Genomic DNA, 21,621 nt, shown 5'->3' on the forward strand with positions numbered 1-21,621 from the left:
TTTAATTTTCTAATTCTTAAATCCTAGCTCAAACTGCATCCCCCTCCCCCAAAAAAATGGACAGAGGTAATTGGAAGGTAATTATCACAAAACCTGAAAACAGATATATGCCTGAGCCTTTAAAGGAGAAAAAGGAGAAAGAAGCTGAGGAAGATCCTGATGGTTCTCTCTGAAAGATGCAGCTGCAGAACAGGTGACCGCGTCTCAGCTCAGACTCCGCAGGAGAAGCATCAGGAGAACTGCAGCGATCAGTATACAGAGGGTGCAGACTGTGGGTACCACGATCTCCGTCACGATCTGCATGTAACTTAGCAAAGGCTCTGCAGTGGGGGGGAGAGACCAAATGGCAGATGAGAAGGCGACTGCAGCTTCATCCTGAAAGTTTCAGCTGTCCAGAAAAAGTTGCAACATGGCACCATCACACTTGCTAATTCTCATTTGCTATAAAAAAGAGAACCTGGTATATTAAATGTTATAAAAAATTGTGTAAGGGCTTCGTGAGATACTTTAGAAAATATGGATAAAGAATGCTGACTTTTGGTTCTTCAGTACTATAATAAAGTCTATATGTATGTCAGTGCTTGTGCTTACTCAGAATATTAGCAGCCATATTCCTCAGCTTCTATAATTCTCACTGGGTGATTGAGATGGTATTGGGTATGTTCAGGGTGGTATGGCCGTGGACTCATTGGAGGGATTTAGGGGGAAAAAAAATTTCTTGAAAAATATTTGGAGCCTTTCAAAGGTGTGATGTGAGTTTGAGTGAACTCCGGGAGTTGGTGATGTACAGGGAGGCCTGCTGCTGCTGCTGCTAAGTCGCTTCAGTCGTGTCCAACTCTGTGCGACCCCATAGACGGCAGCCCACCAGGCTCCCCTGTCCCTGGGATTCTCCAGGCAAGAACACTGGAGTGGGTTGCCATTTCCTCCTCCAGTGCATGAAAGTGAAAAGTGAAAGTGAAGTCGCTCAGTCGTGTCCGACTCTTCGAAACCCCATGGACTGCAGCCCACCAGGACCCTCTGTCCATGGGATTTTCCAGGCAAGAGTACTGGAGTGGGGTGCCATTGCCTTCTCCTACAGGGAGGCCTGGCGTGCTGCAATTCATGGGGTTGCAGAGTCAGACGCGACTGAGCAACTGAACTGAAAGGTGTGATTGTATATTTTAAGAGGTGTAGGAATTTCTATATTGAAAATTTTTATGGTAATTCTTACCATAGCTAAGTAATTTTAAGAGTTAAATGATAAGCATTATTTCATGTGCATTAATATTGTGGTAGACATTTATGAAATGCCTGCTTTTAGGTTTTGTGCCGGGTACCCTTGGTTACTGAGATAAATAAGGCACAGACCCTATTCTCATTGAGCTTGTGGGCTCAGTAGTAAATTCTACATCATGTTTCTGTATTACTTTAATTTAATGGAATATACATCTTTAATATTGCTTGAATATTTAGATGAGGGGGGAGGGGACAGTGGTAGATTGGCCTGTAAAAATAGCTGAGTTGGTAGGATTTGAACTAGCATTTTCCACCTCTGATACCACATTAAAGATGAATTTGTTAAATGTGCATAACAGTAAAAAAAAAAAAAAAATTGTTAAAACAGAAAGTGTATTTCTCTCGTTGCCCTTATGTATGGTGGTTTAGTTGCTAAGTCATCTCTGACTCTTGTGACCCCATGGACTGTAGCCCGCCAGGCTCCTCTGTCCATGGGATTCCCAGGCCATAGTACTGGAGTGGGTTGCCATTTCCTTCTCCAGGGGATCTTCCGGATCCAGAAATCAAACCTGGGTCTCCTCCATTGCAGGCAGACTGACTGAGCTACAAAGGAAGCCCCTTATATGTAAAGACAAACTACAGAGAAAAAGATGATATGCACTGGCATTTCTTGATGCATGTTTACTATCCTGCTTATGCTACATCTCTGACCCTTTTAGATCCCATTGCATTAGAAATGCCTTCTGTGAAAGCAAGGACCTTGTTTTGTTTATTGCTATGCCCCCAGGGCTTAAAACACCATTGAGCCAATAGTGACTTTAATAATTACTTGCTGAGTGAGTGAATATAATGTAATGTGTTTGTGGATTTTTCTTCATTCCATTTGGTAGAATGGTTGAATTTCTCCCTCCTTCCAACAGCCCACAATAACAATAGTAGATTTATAAATATACACTATCATTCAGAATCAAACTAGAGTAGATAAAATATTTCTTTTTCGTGGTAGATTTTTAGAAAACATTTTAAATGCTGATAGAAATTTGACATTGCTTCAAAGTAAAGGAAAAAAAGTCCATTTCTAATCATGTGGTTTCGGAAGATTGACTTAAGGTGCGTCCACATTTTGAGATTTTGGTAATACTACTACATATGTTAATTACATGGTTTAATTATCAAAGAATTAAACTCACCTGCAGCAAGCATCTGGTTGTTGATAGAGCAAATTTCCAAGGCTTTGAAGTACCAAGTTTCCACCTAATAAAAACCCACTTGGTAAGTAAGTTGTCTTAGACTATGTTTGTACTCTTTGAAATCATTTTTGGAATAGTGTGGGGTAAAGATTTTTCCAAGAATCTGCTTATAGTTTAAATCAGTTAATATTTATTGAACGCCTGTGCATCATTGTGAGGGAGCTAAAGAGCAGTTTTGATTCTTATAATCTAGCTATCTTTTTCTAATAATGCATGACTATCTTTTCTACTAATGCAAGAATAGTGAATACCTGATAACCATCAGTCACTGCTTCTATTTATAGTCCAACCAGGCTCACCCTAAAAGAGTGTTGATGAACAAGTGAGATTTTTTCAAAAGAATTAAGACACTCTAAATTACAACTTACATTCCCTGCCATTGGGTGCAACAGCATAGAGAATAGAGAGCTAATAGAAAAACGTGTAGCTTATAGAAAATGGGAGGTTTTACAGAATATTTTTTACTATTTTAATCTCATTTTGGAAATAGTGCACTTGTATTGCTGTGCCATTTGGTGGGAAAAGAAATGAAAAATTTTAATAACCCTAGTCTGCTCTTAATGCTCTGTGTGCTAGGATTGCATTGTTCTTACCCCAATTCCAAGCAAATAAGCAAGGAGGGGAAAAAACACCGGGCTCTGTTCCCAGATACCCCTGTGAGGTGCTTGCTAAACTCTGTACTCCAGTTACCTAGTTCTAAAATCCAGAAAGAATAACATTGAGAATTATTCCTACCTCTCTCTGATTGGGAAACCCATTGGCAATGATGATCCTCTTGTAATATTCAACTGAAGCCTTTGGATAGCGCGGCCTATTTTTCTTGTTGAAATCAATATAGTAGAATCCATATCTATCTGAGTATCCTCTCTCCCATTCAAACTTATCCAACAGAGACCAGGAAGTATACCCTTTTACATTAGCACCATCTTTGATAGCTGCAAAGACATTTTATTCCATTTTGAATATGTTTTGTTTTCTTTGAAAAACAGTATTGTGAAGATAAGCTTAAATATTTTCATTTATGAGATTTAGAAACAGTTTTAATCAATCGTGTTATCAAATTTTGCCCAAGTTGAATAAAAAGATATGTGAAGACAGTTTGTATCTTACCTTTTAGCATTTCATTTGTGTATCCTTTAAGATATTGAATTCTCCACTCATCACACAGTTGGGTACAGTGTAATCTTTGAGACGCTCCATTTTCTGTCACATATATGAGTGGATTGCCGTATTGAGTCTGAAAGGAATCATGGCAACACATATTGAAGCCTGCCATATTCTAATTGGGCATTCTAATTGGCATTTAGTAGATGCCAGTTAGCATGTTTATTTAGAGATGAATGTAGGCAGAAGGCAAGTTCATATAGAAAAAAATTTTATATGTATGTATGTATATTTATTTTTGGCTGTACCATGAAGCAAATGGGATCTTAGTTCCCTGACCAGGAATTGCACCTGTGCCCCCTGCATCCCTGGACTGGAAGCATGGAGTCTTAACCACTGAACTACCAGGGAAGTCTCAGAAGAATTCATTTCTTGACAAGCTATCATTTTAGAGAAAATATGCTTCAGGTCTTGTTTTTGTCTATGTATTCCATTATAGGTGAGAAGAGCAGAAAAGTATGAGATTTTTGAAGTTTATTTATAAATGTATATAGTATCTGTATCACATGTAATCATATATTGTTATATATGATATATATGCATATTATATGAATTTATATAAGATATAACAACCATGTATATGATCTCTATATATGATTATTAGTAAACATTCATCTTTTCTTTGGCCATGCTGTGTACCATGTGGGATCTTAATTCCCTGACCAAGGATTGAACCTGTGCCCCCTGCAATGGAAGTTGAGAGTCTTAACCATTGAATCACCAAGAAAGTCCACATTAGTCTTTCTTTAAGGCCTGTATCTAGTAGCTTCTGAAGTGTAACTGGGTTTTTTAATTAACTTTAAAATGTAGGCACCTGAGCTTATGCTGTAAAAACATGAATTCAGGTAAAAAATGTCCTTCAGCTTAATGTAGTCACCTGAGCAAAGTTGAGAAGCCTCCGAAATCCCCATGGCACAGAATATAGCCATTTAGATCCCAGATCAAGCCAGTTTGGGTCAACCAGTTCTACTAAGTCACGATCATTCTGGTAGCTGGGCCCCTGGCCAGAAGGATAGCTCCTTTCCGTGATGAACCGAGTCGTAAAATGGCCTAAGCCCAAGAAGTCAGATGTGCCTTTAATGTAGCTCTTCTCCTGGAGTGAGAACACTGGCAGCCTTGACATTTCCAGACCTTGCTCTGCACTCTTTCTTCCTAATGAGACAAAAAAGTAGAACTTAACCAAGTTTTATTTTCTCACATTCTGTTGTCATACCATGATGATACTGGTGTGTTGACATGAAAGCCAATATCCAGATCCTAGGCTTTGGAATGCATCAGCATGGAAATTATAATCTTAGCCTTTCTAACTGCAATTTCTTCATTGGAATGCTAGCCAAAAATTTTTCAGTTCAGCTTGCTTAAAAGTAATATTTTCACAGATTACTCAGTAAGTGGTATATGGAAAGTTGTGCAGCTATCTGGAAAAAAAGTAGAACTAGGTTATTCCTTACATCAAAAATTGGTAATTTTGTTTGCCTCTTGGAAGGAAACTGGAGGCCAGTGGTAGTGGAGGCCAGTGGGGGAGAGACAGTCATGTTCAGACCTGTGGTGGTGTCAGCTGGTACCACCTCTGTGTTGGGCAGTGTCCTCACTTTCAAAATTGTAAAAGCGTATGTCCTTTCACTGACCGATTCTAAATCTACTTATCCTACACTACTCATGTAAAAGGATGTATGTACAAGGATCTTCATTAGCAAAAGATTGGAAGCAACCTGAAGGTCTGTCAGGAGAGACTAATTAGTAAGTAAGTGATGGGATGTGTTACATCAGTGCCACTCTGCAGCCATTAGAATGAATGAGGCGGTGTTTCATGTGCCAGCATAGAAGAGTGCCAAGATGGGACAAAGACGCAGAGCACTGTGAATGTGTGAGCATGTACACACACCTAGCAGCAGTGTTTTTTGCTTATGCGTGCACAGTCCATCTCTGAAAGTGTACTTCCTTCTGGGGAGGATAGGAACAGTGAGGTAGGGGAGGGGAGGAAGCTTAACCTTTTTCACTTTTTTATACTTAAAAAAATTTTTTTTTTAATTTTCTATACTAACATTAATGTTCGCGCCATCCTAAGGGTAGGTTCACCATTATCTTCAAAAAATGTTTTAGAGACAAGTTCCATTGTTTGAGGCTTAAAGAAAGACATAAATTAAGGTCAGAAATTTGCTGCCTCCAAAACATATAAAATGAGTGCTCAGGTTAAGACTTTATTCATAGAAAGCTCAGTAAACGGCTGTCATCCTCCCGGTCATGACCCTCACCATCATCTATGTTTTTACATCATTCTGTTTCATTATGTGTTTTTTGGGAACTACAACTAGACGTTTAAAAGATACACTTTGAAACATGTCCTTGTATAAACTACTCAAAAAAAGTTTAAGTCAATGTATAAAGGAAAGTAACATTTTTATATGAGTTGGTAACTAAAAATGCAGTGATAAAAATGTTTCCAAAGAGGTTACTGGTTTAGATTAAATGAGTGAAAAGATTGTATTATTAAATCCATTTAAATATTAAACATTATTATTTTCAGGAACTTGAGAAAAACCTTAGGAATCGTCACTGTGGTGTCTACTACAATAACCGCTCACCATACGTGGCTATTGGAATATGGCTAATGTGACTGCGTCTTCAACTCAGTCACACTGAAGGATTAAACTTTTAATTTTGTTTGATTGGAATTTAAATAGACACAACTGGCTACAGGCTCACTTTGAGCAGCACAGGTATAGGACGTGTAGAACATTTCCATGATCACCAAAGGTTCTGTTGCACAGCACTGGTCTAGAATTACCGTTCTTCATGTATTTATTGTGAATGAATGCTCCAGAGATGCCTGCAAGTAATTTGCGAATGAGATTTCAGGCAGAGTGCTTTCACTACTAAAGAAAATATTAACTGTTTTGTCAACTATAGTCAATAATGCTGGAGGAAAAAAAGAAAAAACTACTTAGAAGATCCTTCTTTCCACATTGTAAAAAGGAAAAATTGAGCCCTGTTCTTACTTGAATTATCAGAGTTGGAGTTGGTGGGGTCTAGGTTTATTGACCTTAAGCCCAAGAACTTCTCTAAGATACGTAATCAGTTTGGCTCTTTCGTACAGTCCTGTGGCGCCTGCAGTGGCTTCTGAGGGTCCTGAGAGCACAAACCCAGCGTGTGAATGATGGGGTGTGTGTGTAGGAATGTTCCATGTGGGCACTGTCCCATATGAGGGCTTTTTTCTTACACATCTTCAGGAATGATTTTCTCAAGATTTTGAGTGTATATGCACAGATGTGTCACAGAACTGGTTGTTGTCAAAAGATTTTCAGAGATTATTTTCTCTAATCCCTTCACTTTTTTTAACTGTAAAGTTTTTTTTTTTTTTTTTTAATGTGTAAAATAGGCAAAATTATTTAAGTCAATACATTTGAAAGGAATTCCGCATGTTCTGGTTCTTTCCACTGGCAATCACCTTAGTTCCTCCAGTCATAATTTCCAAGAGAATACAGCCCTTTCAAAAAGATTTGCTCAATCCACAGCCGTCATGTCAGTCAGCCCACAGGGCCTCTTTGATCTCCATTGGAATAGGTACACACTTCAAAATTCCCCACCTATAATCTTTGAGATCCAGTTTCCTCAAACAATTTATTTTAGGACCCTTGAAGTTAAAGATAGCAAGTACATTACTATATATTCCTTAATCTTTTCTAGTATTGAAAAGTCTTGTTATATCCAATTTTTTACTCATTAGCCTAGCAAAAAATGTTACCAGTCTCACTCACCACTTCAATAGAATAACAACAATGGAAGCAAAACCTGCATTCTCAATGTGGTCACATTAACAATTTATAGACACTAATCCCTTCATTTTTAGGTGATAAAGACTGAGACAGGAAGAGGTGAAGCACCTTGCCCAGAATCACTCACTGGTTAGTGACCGAGTTGGAATTAGAACTTGCTGCCAACTCTTCTAGAGAAGTCTGATAAATGGTCTGATAAATTTCCCCTTTAGAAGGGGAAATTTTTGATACGTTGATAAAAACATTCTTGGTCAAACATTAAAATAATGTTGATGCATGAGATTTTAATCTATTTCACCGTCATCCTTGCCTTTTCCTAGGGAGGCTGAAACCAAATCACAGTTACATGTTTTAGATTGGCTGGACACTGCTGGTTACCTACCCAGTCCCATGCTGGTCTGCTTCCGTGTTCTCCTTCTCACCCTCTTTCCAAGGGCTATATCCTTTCTGTAAGTCATAGTCCCCTCCTCCCACCCCCAGCCTCTGAGGCTCTGGTCCTGGTGGTCTAGGGCACCTTGGGGTTAGTGACAGTTCTGTTCCCTAAGGCACAAAGGGGACAAAGAACTGTACAAAACAGATCTTCACGACCCAGATACTCAGGATGGTGTGATCACTGACCTAGAGCCGGACATTCTGGAATGTGAAGTCAAGTGGGCCTTAGGAAGCATCACTATGAACAAAGCTAATGGAGGTGATGGAATTCCGGTTGAGCTATTTCAAATCCCCAAAGATGATGCTGTGAAAGTGCTGCACTCAATATGCCAGTAAATTTGGAAAACTCAGCAGTGGCCACAGGACTGGAAAATGTCAGTTTTCATTCCAATCCCAAAGAAAGGCTATGCTAAAGAATGCTCAAACTACCGCACAATTGCACTCATCTCACACACTTGTAATGTTCAAAATTCTCCAAGCCAGGCTTCAACAATACATGAACTGTGAACTTCCAGATGTTCAAGCTGGTTTTAGAAAAGGCAGAGGAAGCAGAGATCAAATTGCCAACATCCGCTGGATCATCAAAAAAGCAAGAGAGTTCCAGAAAAACATCTATTTCTACTTTATTGACCATGCCAAAGCCTTTGACTGTGTGGATCACAATAAACTGTGGAAAATTCTGAAAGAGATGGGAATACCAGACCACCTGACCTGCCTCTTGAGAAATCTGTATGCAGGTCAGGAAGCAACAGTTAGAACTGGACACACTGGTTCCAAATTGGGAAAGGAGTACATCAAGGCTGTATATTGTCACCCTGCTTATTTAACTTATATGCAGAGTACATCATGAGAAATGCTGGGCTGGATGAGGCACAAGCTGGAATCAAGATTGCCAGGAGAAATATCAATAACCTCAGATATGCAGATGACACCATTCTTATGGCAGAAAGTGAAGAAGAATAAAGAGCCTCTTGATGAAAGTGAAAGAGGAGAGTGAAAAAGTTGGGTTAAAGCTCAACATTCGGAAAACTAAGATCATGGCATCCCGTCCCATCACTTCATGGGAAATAGATGGGGAAACAGTGGAAATAGTGGCAGACTTTATTTTTGGGACTCCAAAATCACTGCAGATGGTGACTGCAGCCATGAAATTAAAAGATGCTTACTCCTTGGAAGGAAAGTTATGACCAACCTAGATAGCATATTAAAAAGCAGAGACATTACTTTGCCAACAAAGGTCCGTCTAGTCAAGGCTATGGTTTTTCCAGTAGTCATATATGTATATGAGATTTGAACTATTAAGAAAGCTGAGCACCAAAGAATTGATGCTTTTGAACTGTGGTGTTGGAGAAGACTCTTGAGAGTCCCTTGGATTGCAAGGAGATCCAACCAGTCCATCCTAAAGGAAACCAGTCCTGAATATTCATTGGAAGGACTGATATTGAAGCTGAAACTCCAATATGCAAAGATGCAAAGAACTGACTCATTTGAAAAGACCCTGATGCTGGGAAAGATTGAAGGCAGGAGGAGAAGGGGACGACAGAGGATGAGATGGTTGGATGGCATCACCGACTCGGTGGACATGAGTTTGAATGGACTCCGGGAGTGATGATGGACAGGGAGGCCTGGCGTGCCGCAGTCCATGGGGTTGCAAAGAGTCAGACACGACTGAGCGACTGAACTGAACTGAACTGAGGCTCAAAGGGAAGTCAGCTGGAAGTAGAAGCTGTTTCTTAGGAAGATTTTCCTTGTTCTTAAAAACAGATGATAGTACTATTCCCTTTTTTTCTGCTTCAGAGTGTTAATGTACAAAGATGTGGTACCTGGAGCTCCTGTAGCCACCTTGTGGCCTTGGAAAGTAGACGATGAATTAGCTAAAAGTGCCAGAGTGGAGAGATGAATCTGGGTTCCCAAAGACATCCCAGAATGCTGAGTTAACTACTTGTGGATCACCCTTTTCTGGATCTCAGGTAAGATGATAAATCCTCTACTTTTCAATCCATTTCATTTGCAGTTTTCTATGAAGTGGCAGTTAACACTGAAATTATAGCATTGTCTTTATTCTCTTCTCTGACGCTGTGGACACCAGAACTTGGAAAGTATTCCTCAAAGGATAAAAAGAACCAGCGATAGGACTGAGCCCACCCAATGCCATGTCTTTGACTCCTCACCCCTACTTGGCTGCATCTGGGTGGAGTGGAGTGGGGAGGAGGAGACAGGACAACGGAGCACAGAAGAGAGCTGCTTCGAGAATTGCAGCTGCTTTCCCCCTGGATTCTGATAGTCTCGTTTTCCAGGTCAGAAACCTGTTTGGATGTCCCTCACCCTTCCAGGTCAAATAACCAGATCTCAGTTCTTTGGGGGCTGGGTTATCCCTTGAGTGCTTCACCCAAACCACCCCGCGTATCCTTCTCTCTCCCTGACTTTCCATCCTCTCGCTCGAGCTCCGTACTGTTGCTGTGCTACCTGGAGCCTGAAAAGGTGACATGGCTCACCGATATGGTCCTTCATGACTTGGGGGTAGTCTCCAGCGTAAATGGGGTTGGCAAACCAGCCCAGGCAGAACTGTAGGTATCTCTCGGCAGCCTCTATGTCCTTGGGGTTACTAAGGTCCACAGGCTCCCCCCAGTCGCAGTTTAATGAGATCCCCACCAGACCTTAAAAGAAAGAGAAGGGGGTGGCAGGCAGAATGACACCGCTCCCTGGTCACTCTGTCCTCGGGGCCCTCGGTGCGGGACTCACCTTGCTGCTGGCTGCGCCATGTGTCGTTGTAGGCATGCCAGGCCTGGGCGTGGGCCTGGAAGAGAGAGGAGTCCGTCGGGGTGCCCACCTGCTCCATTTCTCTCCTCCCTTACAACCCAAGGGGGGCTTTCTCTCCTTTCTAACTCTGGAGATCACTTTAAGTTTTATCCTTTTCATGAGTCCAGCAGTGATTAGCCCAATCCATGGTCTCCCTTCCTCTGACTTCCATTTTCTTTGTATTACGGAGGAAACTTGGTCTAAATCTGGCATGGACACGTAAGCCACCGCTTCGCGTTATTTATTGTTTCTAAGATTTTTGCTCACGTGTCTGTTTTGTCCCTGGTTGTCCTACGCTGTCACTAGGCATTGCTTTCAGCACACGTGCTCAGGGAATTAGGGAAACACCAAGCATCTGAAACAGTCTTGAGAAATAGAATGCAAAATGTGCCAACCAGCCTTCTCTCCACATTCTCCCCCAGGGACCCGCTGATGTCTTCAGAGCTCTGCCCTTTAAATATTCACAGTTAAAGAAATCCTAAGCTAAGTAGGGAAAGAATGAGAAAGGTCTCTTGCTGACATGGATTTGAGGGTCCGGTGTGTCCCCAGTGGTCCCTTGCCTCCCCGCTTGATCAGATTGTCCACCTTCTGTTGAGAGACCACTGGGGGCCACCCCATCATGCCTGGCATCCATTCCCCAGTCATCATCATATATGTCCTGGAATGGGACCCACTTCTTTCCCCACTTCTCAGGCCTTTCTGGTGGTTTATAATTCAGCCTGTCCTCCGTGTCCTCCTCAGTTTTTGCCCTAACTGAGCCTGGCTGCCCCTACAGACCACTGCAGCCACTGCAGCTCTTTCCAGCAGATGCCAGTGTTTTCCCCTCACACCCCACATACCTTAGGAGAGTGTCTGCCTTGCTCTTTGTTGTTGCTTCCAAATGATTTCTCCTTCCCCCTCCAAAAACTCCAGATCCTTTGAAGTCCATGCTATCAGACAAGCACTCCTAACCCCTTCCTACTGCTGTCCTTCACTAACCTCCTCTTACTTCTGCTCATGCACTGAAGATTTTCTCCCCTAGCTCACTGTCATCCCCCTTTCCTCCTGTCACCATGCCCCACAAGGCAGTTTAGACCTGTAGGTGACAAGTTTTCACACTCATGTGCTCCAGCCCCTTGGCCAGATTGCCAGCTCTAGGGAGCCATCCTGGCATCTGGTCGCAGTGTCCAGCAGAGCGCTGGATGGGACCCTCCCTTGTAGATGCTCACAGATGGAAGGGAAGGGAATGGTGCACAGGTGCGAAGGTGGAGGCGGCAGAGGACTGGGCTCAGACTCGGGCCCCCGGGGCAGGCTTAGCTGTCACTGGCGCTCACCTATCCACTTTGACCCTGGCCTTCACTCCCAGAAGGACCCACCTCACCTTAATGACGTGATGTGCCGCCTTGTACAGGCCCGTGCCCTGGAGCTTCAGGCCAGGTGCGTGGTGGCCCGTCTCGTAGCCCTCTTCTGCCATTGTCTGCAGGGATGGCAAGTGAGAACCACAGGACCTGTGAGAAGTGACAGGGTGCGCTCTTGGCTGGAAAGTGGGTTTTCCCACCTGGAGCGGGGGTCTGCTTACCCGAGGATCACTGAAAGTAACCCAGTGTTTCACACGGTCCCCAAAAGCCTCAAAGCACAGGTTGGCATAATCACTGAAGTAGTTGGCCATGCTCACGTTCTGCCACCCGCCGTACTTGGCCTGGAGCAGCTGCAAACAGAGGGGCGGAGAGAGAAGCAGGTGCCCCAGGGGTCCGTCTCCAGAAAAGACTTTTGGGGTCAATGGGCCAAGTTTGTGGAAGAAACTTGGCTGATTGGAGCTACAGAGGATGTTTAGAGGAAAGGGGAGCAAAGATGCAGGGTCTCAGGCATTAAAACTTGAAGATTTAGGGGGGTGGAATGGGTCAGGTGGGAGGGCGGTCCAAGAGAGAGGGAACATATGTGTATATATATAGCTGATTCACTTCATTTACAGCAGAAACGTACACAGCACAGCTTTGTAAAGCACTTACACTCCAATAAAGAGAGGAAAAAAGACGGGGAGATAGTGGCAGTGTTTAACTGTAGAGAAATATGGAGACATATTATACCTTATACAAACAAGAGGGAGGAAGCAGAGAAAGTTTGAGATTCTCATGCTTAAAAAGAACTGTATAGAATGAGTATTTAAGAAAAACTGCCAGAGGAAAGAGGTCTGATCATGAGAAAAGAATCTTGATTATAAGAAGAAATAAGACACAATGCTGGGAGTGGGAACTCTGGTTAGAATTTTGAGGGCCATGCAGGTCTCAGAAACCTCCCAGAAGCCTCTGTCATGAGAGCAGTTCTGCTTCCTTCAGGGAAGGGCTCTCTCCCATCCAAGGGCATCTGCTCATCATGCAAGATTTCCCCAAGATTCATCGCTCCATCAGGATTGCCTACTGAACTCGTCTTGGAGGGTTTGCGGGAATGCCAAAGGGGCAGTGACAGCAATTAACCAGGGAAGAAGTTGGAAGGTGGTTTCCAGTTCACCTCCCCAAAGCCTGCTCTACAATCCCAGCCTCAGCTCAGAGGTCTTCCTCCCACCTCACGCCCAACCCACCAAAGTGTCGATGGAACTCCATCTTCTCCATCACACCTCCCTGAAGCCAATGTCTTGCCCTCTGACCTCCCACCACCATGTGTCACAAGAAGGTACAGAAACGACTCCTCTGCCAGCTGGGCTCTGAGGAGCCTTGTTGAACAAACAAAAAAACTCTTGAATGGTGATGTCTAACAGTGAGGTTCTTACAGAGATCACTTGGGAGGGTGGGGGTGCTCATCTTTTGTAAAATTTTTTATTAATTTATATATTTTTTGGCATGTGGGATCTTGATTCCCTGACCAGTAATCATACCTGTGCCTCCTGCATTGGGAGCACTGAGTCTTAACCACTGGACCGCCAGGAAAGTCCCAAGGGTGCTCATGTACGAGCACAAACAGTACTAATTCTAACAAACTAGAGAAAGAAAGGCTAAACAAACTTGTTGATTCCATGAACTCTTACTCAAAAGAGACTTCTTTCTTTGTAAGTTTGAGTTGTTGCTTCTAGGTTATATGTTTTGCGAAACATCAGAATCTGCCCTTACCACTTATTACAAACATCAGTTAAATCAGTGTGACCTCCCTGCCATGGGTGAGTTGAGAGATTTCTTCTTCACTTCCTGCCATCTTCCTATCCTGAGCCAGAGCCCAGACTCCAGGCTTTGCCCCCACCTTGGCCATCCCAAGTGCCCAGAGCACGCTCCCTCCTGCTGAGCGGAGCTTCCCCTTGGGCCTCTGAACCTGCACAGCCTCACCTGTGGGAGATCCCAGTGGTGCAAGGTCACGATGGGGGTTATGTTGCTCTTCACAAGGGCATCGATGAAGTCACTGTAGAATTGGATTCCCTTCCTGTTCACCCCGTCAGCTGAAGGGGAAATAAAAGGGGACGTGATGAGAAAGGATGCTGGCCTTCTGCAGTGCACTATGCCGGGACCCTGGAGCTTTCGGCAGGCCTGAGGCACACGCAGTCCACCAGCACTTGGGTCTCAGATGGTGGAATAGCTACTCCTGGGAGTCCAGCCAGGGGTCCCCAACCTCGAGGCTCTAATGCCTGATGATCTGAGATGGAGCTGATGTAATAGAAATGGAAAGCGCACAGTAAATGTAGTGTGCGTGCACCATCCCAGAACCATCCCCAAAACAAAACCATCTGTGGAAAATTCTTCTTCCACAAAACCAGTCCCTGCTGACAAAAAGGTTGAGCACTTCTGAGCCCAGCTACCTTCGGAACCCGTGAGAGACGCTGCTGGGGAAGCTGTGCCTGTGGGCTGTTCTCCCCACCCAGGACTTGTGGTGTCCCCACCAAGCCAACGTGACCAAAAGAGGCCACTCTGGGGCAGGGATAGGGTGGCCGTAGCTCACCTCGGACGCCCGTGGGCAGGAGCCGGGGCCAGGACAGGGAGAAGCGGTAGTGGCTGACACGCAGCTCCCTCAGCAGAGCGACGTCCTCCTGTGCACATGCGGGTGGGTGCGGGCTGGGTCAGCCGGGCCCTGCCAGGGCACCTCCTGGCCACGCTCCCATCTACACAGCGGGGGTGATGCCACCTCCCCCTGCCTCCTCCTGGGCCTATGCCAGGAGTAGAGTAAAAGACAGGATATGGGGGTGCTCTGAGAATTCCACCGGGGTTCTGGACCCCCAGTCCAGAGAGGGAAGTGGGTGCTGGGCAGAGGGAGAGAGGATGAGCTGGTCCCACTGTCTCCATGGGGCCGACTCCTATACAGGGGCCACGATGGCCGGTAGACCCTGGGGTCAAGGCCTCGGCCCTTCAGCTGCCCAACCCTTGGACTAAGGCCCTGGCTCAGGTGGAGCCTGCTTTCTTTTCCTTCTACATCCACATACCTTCCCATATCCTGGCACCCGCTCCCCAAGCCCCAGTCACTACCAGCCCCTCCCTGCCCAGCTGCATCAGGGTTGAGGGCGTTCACAGAGCAGCTAGTTGACATTGTCACCTGGGCTCCCCCAGCATGTCACCTCCCAGCTCTCGCTAGGTGATGCTCAGTCACACATGCGCACGCACACCCATCACTCACTTGGACCTTGTAGTAGCTGTTGCAGGCCACGTCTGCTGTCTCATCCCCGAGCACATTCCCCTTCCCGCTGTGCGTGAAGGTGTCCCAGATGCTGGGCCCTTTGCCATGCTGGTCCCAGGCGCCCTCAGTCTGGAAGGCGGAACTGCCCACACCCCAGGAGAAGCCTGCAGGGGGAGACCCCAAGCTGGGCCCTGAGCCCTCTCCCACTCCCCATCCGGGACTGGGATCCTGGGCTGTGCCTCCAGGACCACAGGACAAGCCCCCTCCCTGGCAGCCTGCCCTATCTCCCTAGGGGCAGGGGTGGGAGCATGTGTGGCAGGGGGAGGGGAGAGACATTATGCGTTAAAAGCATTATCTGCACTATTTTAGCTCTGATTGGCATTTACTGTCTATATAGTAACTTAAAAAACATATGTTAGGCACTGTAAACACCATATATAAAACACATAACTGATGAGAAACTTCAGTATAGCACAAGGAGCTCTACTCAGTGCTCTGTGGTGACCTAAATGGGAAGGAAATCTAAAAAAGAAGGGATATATGTATACATATAACTAATTCATTTTGCTATACAGCAGAAACTAACATAAGACTGAAAAGCAACTACACTCGAATAAAAATTTAAAAAATCTGTTAGGAACTTTTATTTCAGAACAACTACATGGAGTTATTTTCACCATCCTACCTATAAGGAAGCTGAAACACTGAAACTCCTGGACAGGTCAGCCAGCGTGGGCAAGCTGACAGACAGATGGACAGACGGACAGAGCAACTGGAGGGTGGACATACCAAGTGGGAAGTTTCCATAGTAGAAGGAGGCCTCTTCTGGGGATTCCTTCCTGGTGGTCCCCAGCCTGGACACCAGCAGTAGGACCCAGCAAAGAGTGACAACCCGCACTGGCTTCATGGCACCTGGCCCTCCCCCATACCTGAAAAAGCACATCTGACAGCTGTCAGCCCGAGCAGCCAGGACTCAGGGTAGGGGATGCAGATCCTGGCTTAAGGGCAAAGACCAGAGAGGAGGAGGTGGGACAGGGTGGGGGCACTGTCTCTAATGAAGCATTGGGTCTTTGGGGGGCAGGTTCTCTGTGGTTTTGCTGGGACACACCAGCACAGGCTGAGACTGGGCTCCAGATACAATCCTCAAGTTAGATACTCAGGAGGACAAAGACTGAGCTTGGGAAGCTCTGGGTCTGATGGGCAAGGCTTCAAACCACCCTGTGTCCGTGCCTGATGGGGGAGACCCAACCTATACCCTGTGATGGCTTCAACCCAATGGGAAAACCACTCTGGCTTAGGGATGCTCTAGTCTGATGGAGGAGGCAGAACAACCCACAGAACCCCTGCAGCACCCCATGTACACAAGGCAGCCTATGCAGAGAGACAGACCCCTCCCCGAGCCGGGGGTCATGAGAAGCGTCGTCATCCCAGGGTCTTCAATCCTAAGGGTCAAGGCAATTCCCTTCCCCTGGACTCCCCTCTCTGACCCAGCCTAGTCAGCTTACCTGGATTGTCCTCGGTCCCAGACACCCCCAGAGTAGCAGCTGGTGTCCAGGGCACTCTCCAACTGACCCCCCTAGTGCCTGTGTGCCGCCTTTCCTGACAGCAGAGCCCTCAGTGCAGCGAAGGCTCTGGGTTGGGGGTGTGACCAGTGGCCTAACCCCCCTACAAAGAGCTTCAAAAGCCCCAATTCAGTCGGGAGGGCAGGAATGCTGAGCTGGCCAGCAGGGCCTGAGTCAGCAGCCCAGCAGCTTGGCCCTGGGCCCGGGGCATCCAGTCAGCCCCCTCCCAGGGTAAAGGGGAGGCCACCCAGTCCCCTGGCCCCTTCTGGACCTGATGCATCACCTCCAGCCCACCTTAACCTGTGAAACTCCAGGTGGCTGGGTAGGGAGCATCATGTGAGAGCATCTGTCTCTGTCTCCACCCCTCCCCAGCCAGACAGAGTCCACTGTAGAAGGTAAGTTTGGTTATCCCACTTATTCTTCCTCTCTTTGGATCCCTCATTCATTCCTTTACTCACTCACTCATTCAGTCACGACTTCCGAGAAATTCTCTGGCGGTCCCGTGGTTAGAGACTTTCACTGCCATGGGTTGATCCCTGGTCGGGGAACTAAGATCCTGTAAGCCTCTTGGGGTGGCCAAAAAAATAAAAAATACCAAAAAAAAAAAAAAAGGTGAGACTTACCTGGTGATCCATTGGCTAAGACTCTATGACCCCAATATAGGGGGCCCAGCTTCAGTTCTTGGTCAGGGAACTATATCCTACATATCACAACTAAGAGTTGCATGCCACAACCCAACACAGCCAAATTCAGTTCAGTTCAGTCGCTCAGTCGTGTCTGACTCTTTGCGACCCCATGAACCGCAACACACCAGGTCTCCCTGTCCGTCACCAACTCCCGGAGTCCACCCAAACCCATATCCATTGTGTTGGTGATGCCAGAGAACCATCTCATCCTCTGTCATCCCCTTCTCTTCCTGCCCTCAATCTTTCCCAGCATCAGGGTTTTTCAAATGAGTCAGCTGTCCACATCAGGTGGCCAAAGTATTGGAGTTTCAGCTTCAACATCAGTCCCTCCAATGAACACCCAGGATTGATCTCCTTTAGAATGAACTGGTTGGATCTCCTTGCAGTCCAAGGGACTCTCAAGAGTCTTCTCCAACACCACAGTTTAAAATCATCAATTCTTCTGCCCTCAGCTTTCTTTATAGTCCAACTCTCAAATCCATACATGACCACTGGAAAAACCATAGCCTTGACTAGACGGACCTTTGTTGGCAAAGTAATGTCTCTGCTTTTTAATATGCTGTCTAGGTTGGTCATAACTTTCCTTCCAAGGAACACAGCCAAATAAATAGCTATTAAACAAACAAACAAAAAAAGTTACCCACCTCCCTGGGGTCCCAGCACCTCCTGCTCCCAACCCAGGCTGCCAAGCCCTGCCCCATGTTTCCTTCACTAGGTGTTCCCATCTTTTGCTCTCACTACCCACTCCCTCGCCCCAACTCCCTGCATATCACTGAACCACTAGCCTCCGTGCCTTCAGCTAATCCCCCCTGTGGCTCCATAACTGGGAAGTTCCTACACCTTTGTGGTTGATTAATTTCTTTCTGCCAGAGTGAAATGGGACTTTGTCTGAGCCCCCCCGGGGATTCAGGGTCTTGTGGGAAAGGGGGCAAGATGGAGAAGGAAAGCTGTACTAGTGGTCAGGGCTCTAGTGGAAGGATGGACAGAACTGTAGAGGCTCAGGGAGGTGGGGCTAGCTTCACCGGAAGGGACACTGGACAAGATACTTGAAGGATGTGGAGGCACTTGCTGGATGGTGTGGAGCAGGGAGGGTGTGGGAACTGACAGAGGTAACAGTATGAGCAAAGGCTCTGAGGGGTGTTTGGGGACCTGGTAGCCTGGTACCTTCTCTCCCCTCACATCTGTCCTGCACTGACCAGGCAGAACTGTGTCCTCAGGCAAGCAGGTCGTTGGACCTCATCCCCACGGCCATGTGAGGACCTGTGAGGGTCTGAAATAGGGGGTACGCTGTGTGCACTGATGCCACTGCCTGCCTCTCCAGGCCTGTGGGCCCCGGGGACCCTGCTCTCCAGGCTGAGGTTGGCAGGAAACATAAAACTTTAAGACCTGATGTCATCTCTGAAAAATGCTCCCCCTTCTCTGAGAGCCAGGGGCCTCATGTTTGTGTTGGGGGAGGGGCTGGCCATCCTGGCATGGCCGTGGCTGCTTGGGGTCTGTCTGCAGACCCAGTCTCCACTGTCTGACCTCCATTCTCCCCACAGGCTTCAGGCTGGAAGGACTTGGGCCTCAGGGCTGGGTGACCACCACCGCCCTTTCTGCCCCCAACCCCATCCCATCTGGGGCTGCTCGGGCCCTGCCAGAGGCTTGGAGCAACTATGATAGAACCCCTTCCTCAGGCGTGTGGGGGGCGGGTAGAGGTGGGGTGGGCAGTATTCTGAAGGCCCTGAAGGCCAGGCCTGGCTGAAGGTGAGGTGTGTTGGCGGATGGGTGGGCCTCTGTAGCTTCCCCTTCCTTCCTCCCTGCAAGGGGTTGCAGAGGTGGGGTGCCCTCTGCCAAGAGCCTCCGTAGGGCCCAGGCTAGGATCTAAGCTCCATGTCTTTCAGGAAGGGATGTGGTAGAAGCAAAATGTCTGGTCTTCCATGCTGGGGAGCACTGATGGGTCTCAGGCACAGGGTCAAAGTGGGTGTGGAGATGGAAGAGGCTCAGCTCAACCCGCTCTATACCTCAGGATCCTTCAGAGGGAATCAAAGGGCAGGTGTGGAAAGGACACCGGGGATTTAGGAAACCAGATTCCTCCATGCCACCAGGAAGTGGCTGTGGGATCCGGTAACAGTGACTGAGGCTCCCTACTTAGAACAAGAGCTACTATTTAAGGGTGCACCCTGATGACAACCAGGGCCCAGCCATTCTCTTTCCTGGCCCTAGGAGTCAATCCTTCTCTCTCTGGGGAAGAAAGGGGTCTCTAGGTCCCATCCACCCTCTATCTGACTACCAGTTGTCTGGAGTCTTCTTCAGCTCTGGAGTTCATTAAAGGGGTGACAGGCTGTTTTCAGGTTGTCTTGTCTCTGCAGGAACTGGGCTGAGGTGGAGGGGGCAATTTGCAAGGATGAGAATGGGCTTGGTTGAGCCCATCAGGGGATTGGTTGGTGTGGTCTGTCTATGTGTATATGTGTGTTTATCTGTCTGCAGGGAGCGTTGGGGAAGGAAGTCCATCGTGGGGTGCGCAGTTGATCTGGGAAGTACAGGGACAGGAATGAGGTGCTTGGTTTTCTGCGCCCAAGTCAGACTTTCTCCTGAGCTTTCTTCGTGACAAACTGCTGGAGGAAGAGTGGCCTATGGAGCAGAAGAGGGTATTGGTTAGGATCAGAGACACTACAGTCAAATATATCTTTGAATCCCTGCTCAGCATCTGCCAGCTGAGTGTTCCATACAGGTTACTGAATTTCTCAGAGCCATTTTTCATATACAAATGGGGATGACAATAGTACCTGCTTCATAAAGTCTTTAAGCATTAAATGAAATGATAGGTGTAGGTAAAAGCCTCAAAAAACCATCTCCATGGGAGCTCCCTGCTGGCTCAGATGTAAAGAATCTGCCTGCAATGCAAGAGACCGGGGTTCGATCCCTGGGTTGGGAAGATTCCCCTGGAGAAGCGAATGGCAACCCACTCCAGTATTCTTGTCTGGAGAATCCCATGGACAGAGGGGCCTGGCAGGCTGCAGTCCATGCGCCACAAACAGTCAGACACAACTGAACAACTAACACACACTAGTGTTTAGGATTCGGCTCTTTCACTGCCGTGGCCCAGGTTCAATCCCCTGTCCTGGAACTGAGATCACACAAGCCTTGTGGTGTGGCACAAAATGAAATAAAATGAAATAAAAACAAAATCACCAAACCACATCTGTCATCGATGCCATCATATCATGAAGGCTGAAGTCCACCTTGACCACTCACAAGGGCCCTTTGGTGAGGCACAGAGCCTCAGAGGGGAGATGCTCCCTGATGGTCTGACAAGGGCTTTCCATGATCTGAGAGCTTTGTCTGGGAGATGCCAAAATCCCTCCGGGCTGTGGGCTCTGCAGGAGTCAGGCCTCTCTGTCTGTTGAAGCCAAAACTCTGCACCCCAGAACCCCAGTCACCGCCTGAGGGCAAGTTGCCTAAGGGGTCAGGGGATTCTGAGGCTGCTGCTAACTCTGGCTAACAAAACCCAGGGTCTTTTATATTCTGAGTGTTGATGGTCACTTCTAAGGCCCACTTTATATCTCTGAGCCCCTCCCTACCTTTTATTAATAAAAATGTGCAAACACACAGAAAAGTGGAAAGAATTCTATTGCCTAGACCCTGTGCCCACTGCTGAGATTGTCCTTGCTTTATCACACGTCCATCTCTCTTTTCCTCTCTCCACCCAGCAATTCAACTTACCTTTCGGATGCATTTCAAAAGTAAGCTGAGCCATCAGGTCACTTCATCCTTAAACCCTTCAGTAGGCATATCATTAACCACGTTATGGTTCTTTTCTTTTTGAGGTAAAATTTGCAGTGAAATGCCCAAATCTTAAATGCATTATTCTGTGAGTTTTGACAAATGCAGTCACGTGTAACCAAACCACTGTTAAGATACGGAACGTGAATTTGTTTCTTTCTAACTCTGAGTCACGCTGCATCTTTTTGAGGACTTTGGGGGAAATTCCCATGGGTCTCAGAAGCAGGAATCCATGTCATCTTCTTTCCCTCTTACTTCTGGCTGCTTGGAAATTCTGAGATACGTTTGTGGCCTGACTCCAGCATGTACACAGGACATGAGTTATGCGTTTCTGTGTCATCTTGTTCTCCCTTCTCCCCGATTTCCTTGTCTGTTATTTTTAAATCCTGCTGAGGTATATACA

General features: G+C 46.4%; 2 protein-coding genes across 6 annotated transcripts in view; one reads left to right on the forward strand and one right to left on the reverse strand.

Moving 5' to 3' along the window:
* The window catches only part of ZWILCH (zwilch kinetochore protein), a 42,430-nt gene extending 41,853 nt beyond the window's left edge, over window positions 1-577 (forward strand). For 4 of the 5 annotated variants that reach the window (XM_027553039.1, XM_027553036.1, XM_027553037.1 and 1 more), the window contains exon 16: window positions 28-49. The gene's annotated coding sequence lies outside the window, so the exon portion shown is untranslated. Of the gene's footprint in view, window positions 1-27 lie in introns of all 5 variants that reach the window. The other variant, XR_003512985.1, reaches the window with a different exon arrangement.
* Window positions 152-16,112, reverse strand: LCTL (lactase like). Its single transcript, XM_027553035.1, has 13 exons — window positions 15,995-16,112; window positions 15,206-15,369; window positions 14,537-14,624; window positions 13,930-14,039; window positions 12,195-12,323; window positions 11,997-12,092; window positions 10,580-10,634; window positions 10,333-10,494; window positions 4,507-4,781; window positions 3,576-3,702; window positions 3,201-3,400; window positions 2,406-2,469; window positions 152-320 (listed from the first exon to the last, which is right to left on the reverse strand). The coding sequence occupies exons 1-13, from the start codon at window positions 16,110-16,112 to the stop codon at window positions 205-207; spliced, it is 1,704 nt and encodes a 567-aa protein (XP_027408836.1). The 3' UTR covers window positions 152-204.
* Between the last annotated feature and the right edge of the window lie 5,509 nt (window positions 16,113-21,621).

This window comes from Bos indicus x Bos taurus, chromosome 10, assembly GCF_003369695.1.
Source record: "Bos indicus x Bos taurus breed Angus x Brahman F1 hybrid chromosome 10, Bos_hybrid_MaternalHap_v2.0, whole genome shotgun sequence".
Lineage (NCBI taxonomy): Eukaryota > Metazoa > Chordata > Mammalia > Artiodactyla > Bovidae > Bos > Bos indicus x Bos taurus.

Excerpts from the sequence above, each read along its gene's own strand:
- LCTL (XM_027553035.1), bottom strand. The coding sequence starts at position 16,112 with ATGAAGCCAGTGCGGGTTGTCACTCTTTGCTGGGTCCTACTGCTGGTG. Across the intron at positions 10,495-10,579 it reads ATGGCGCAGCCAGCAGCAAG|GTCTGGTGGGGATCTCATTA; the intron begins GTGAGTCCCGCA and ends CTTTCTTTTAAG. Across the intron at positions 4,782-10,332 it reads AGTCATGAAGGACCATATCG|GAAGAAAGAGTGCAGAGCAA; the intron begins GTGAGCCATGTC and ends TTGTCTCATTAG.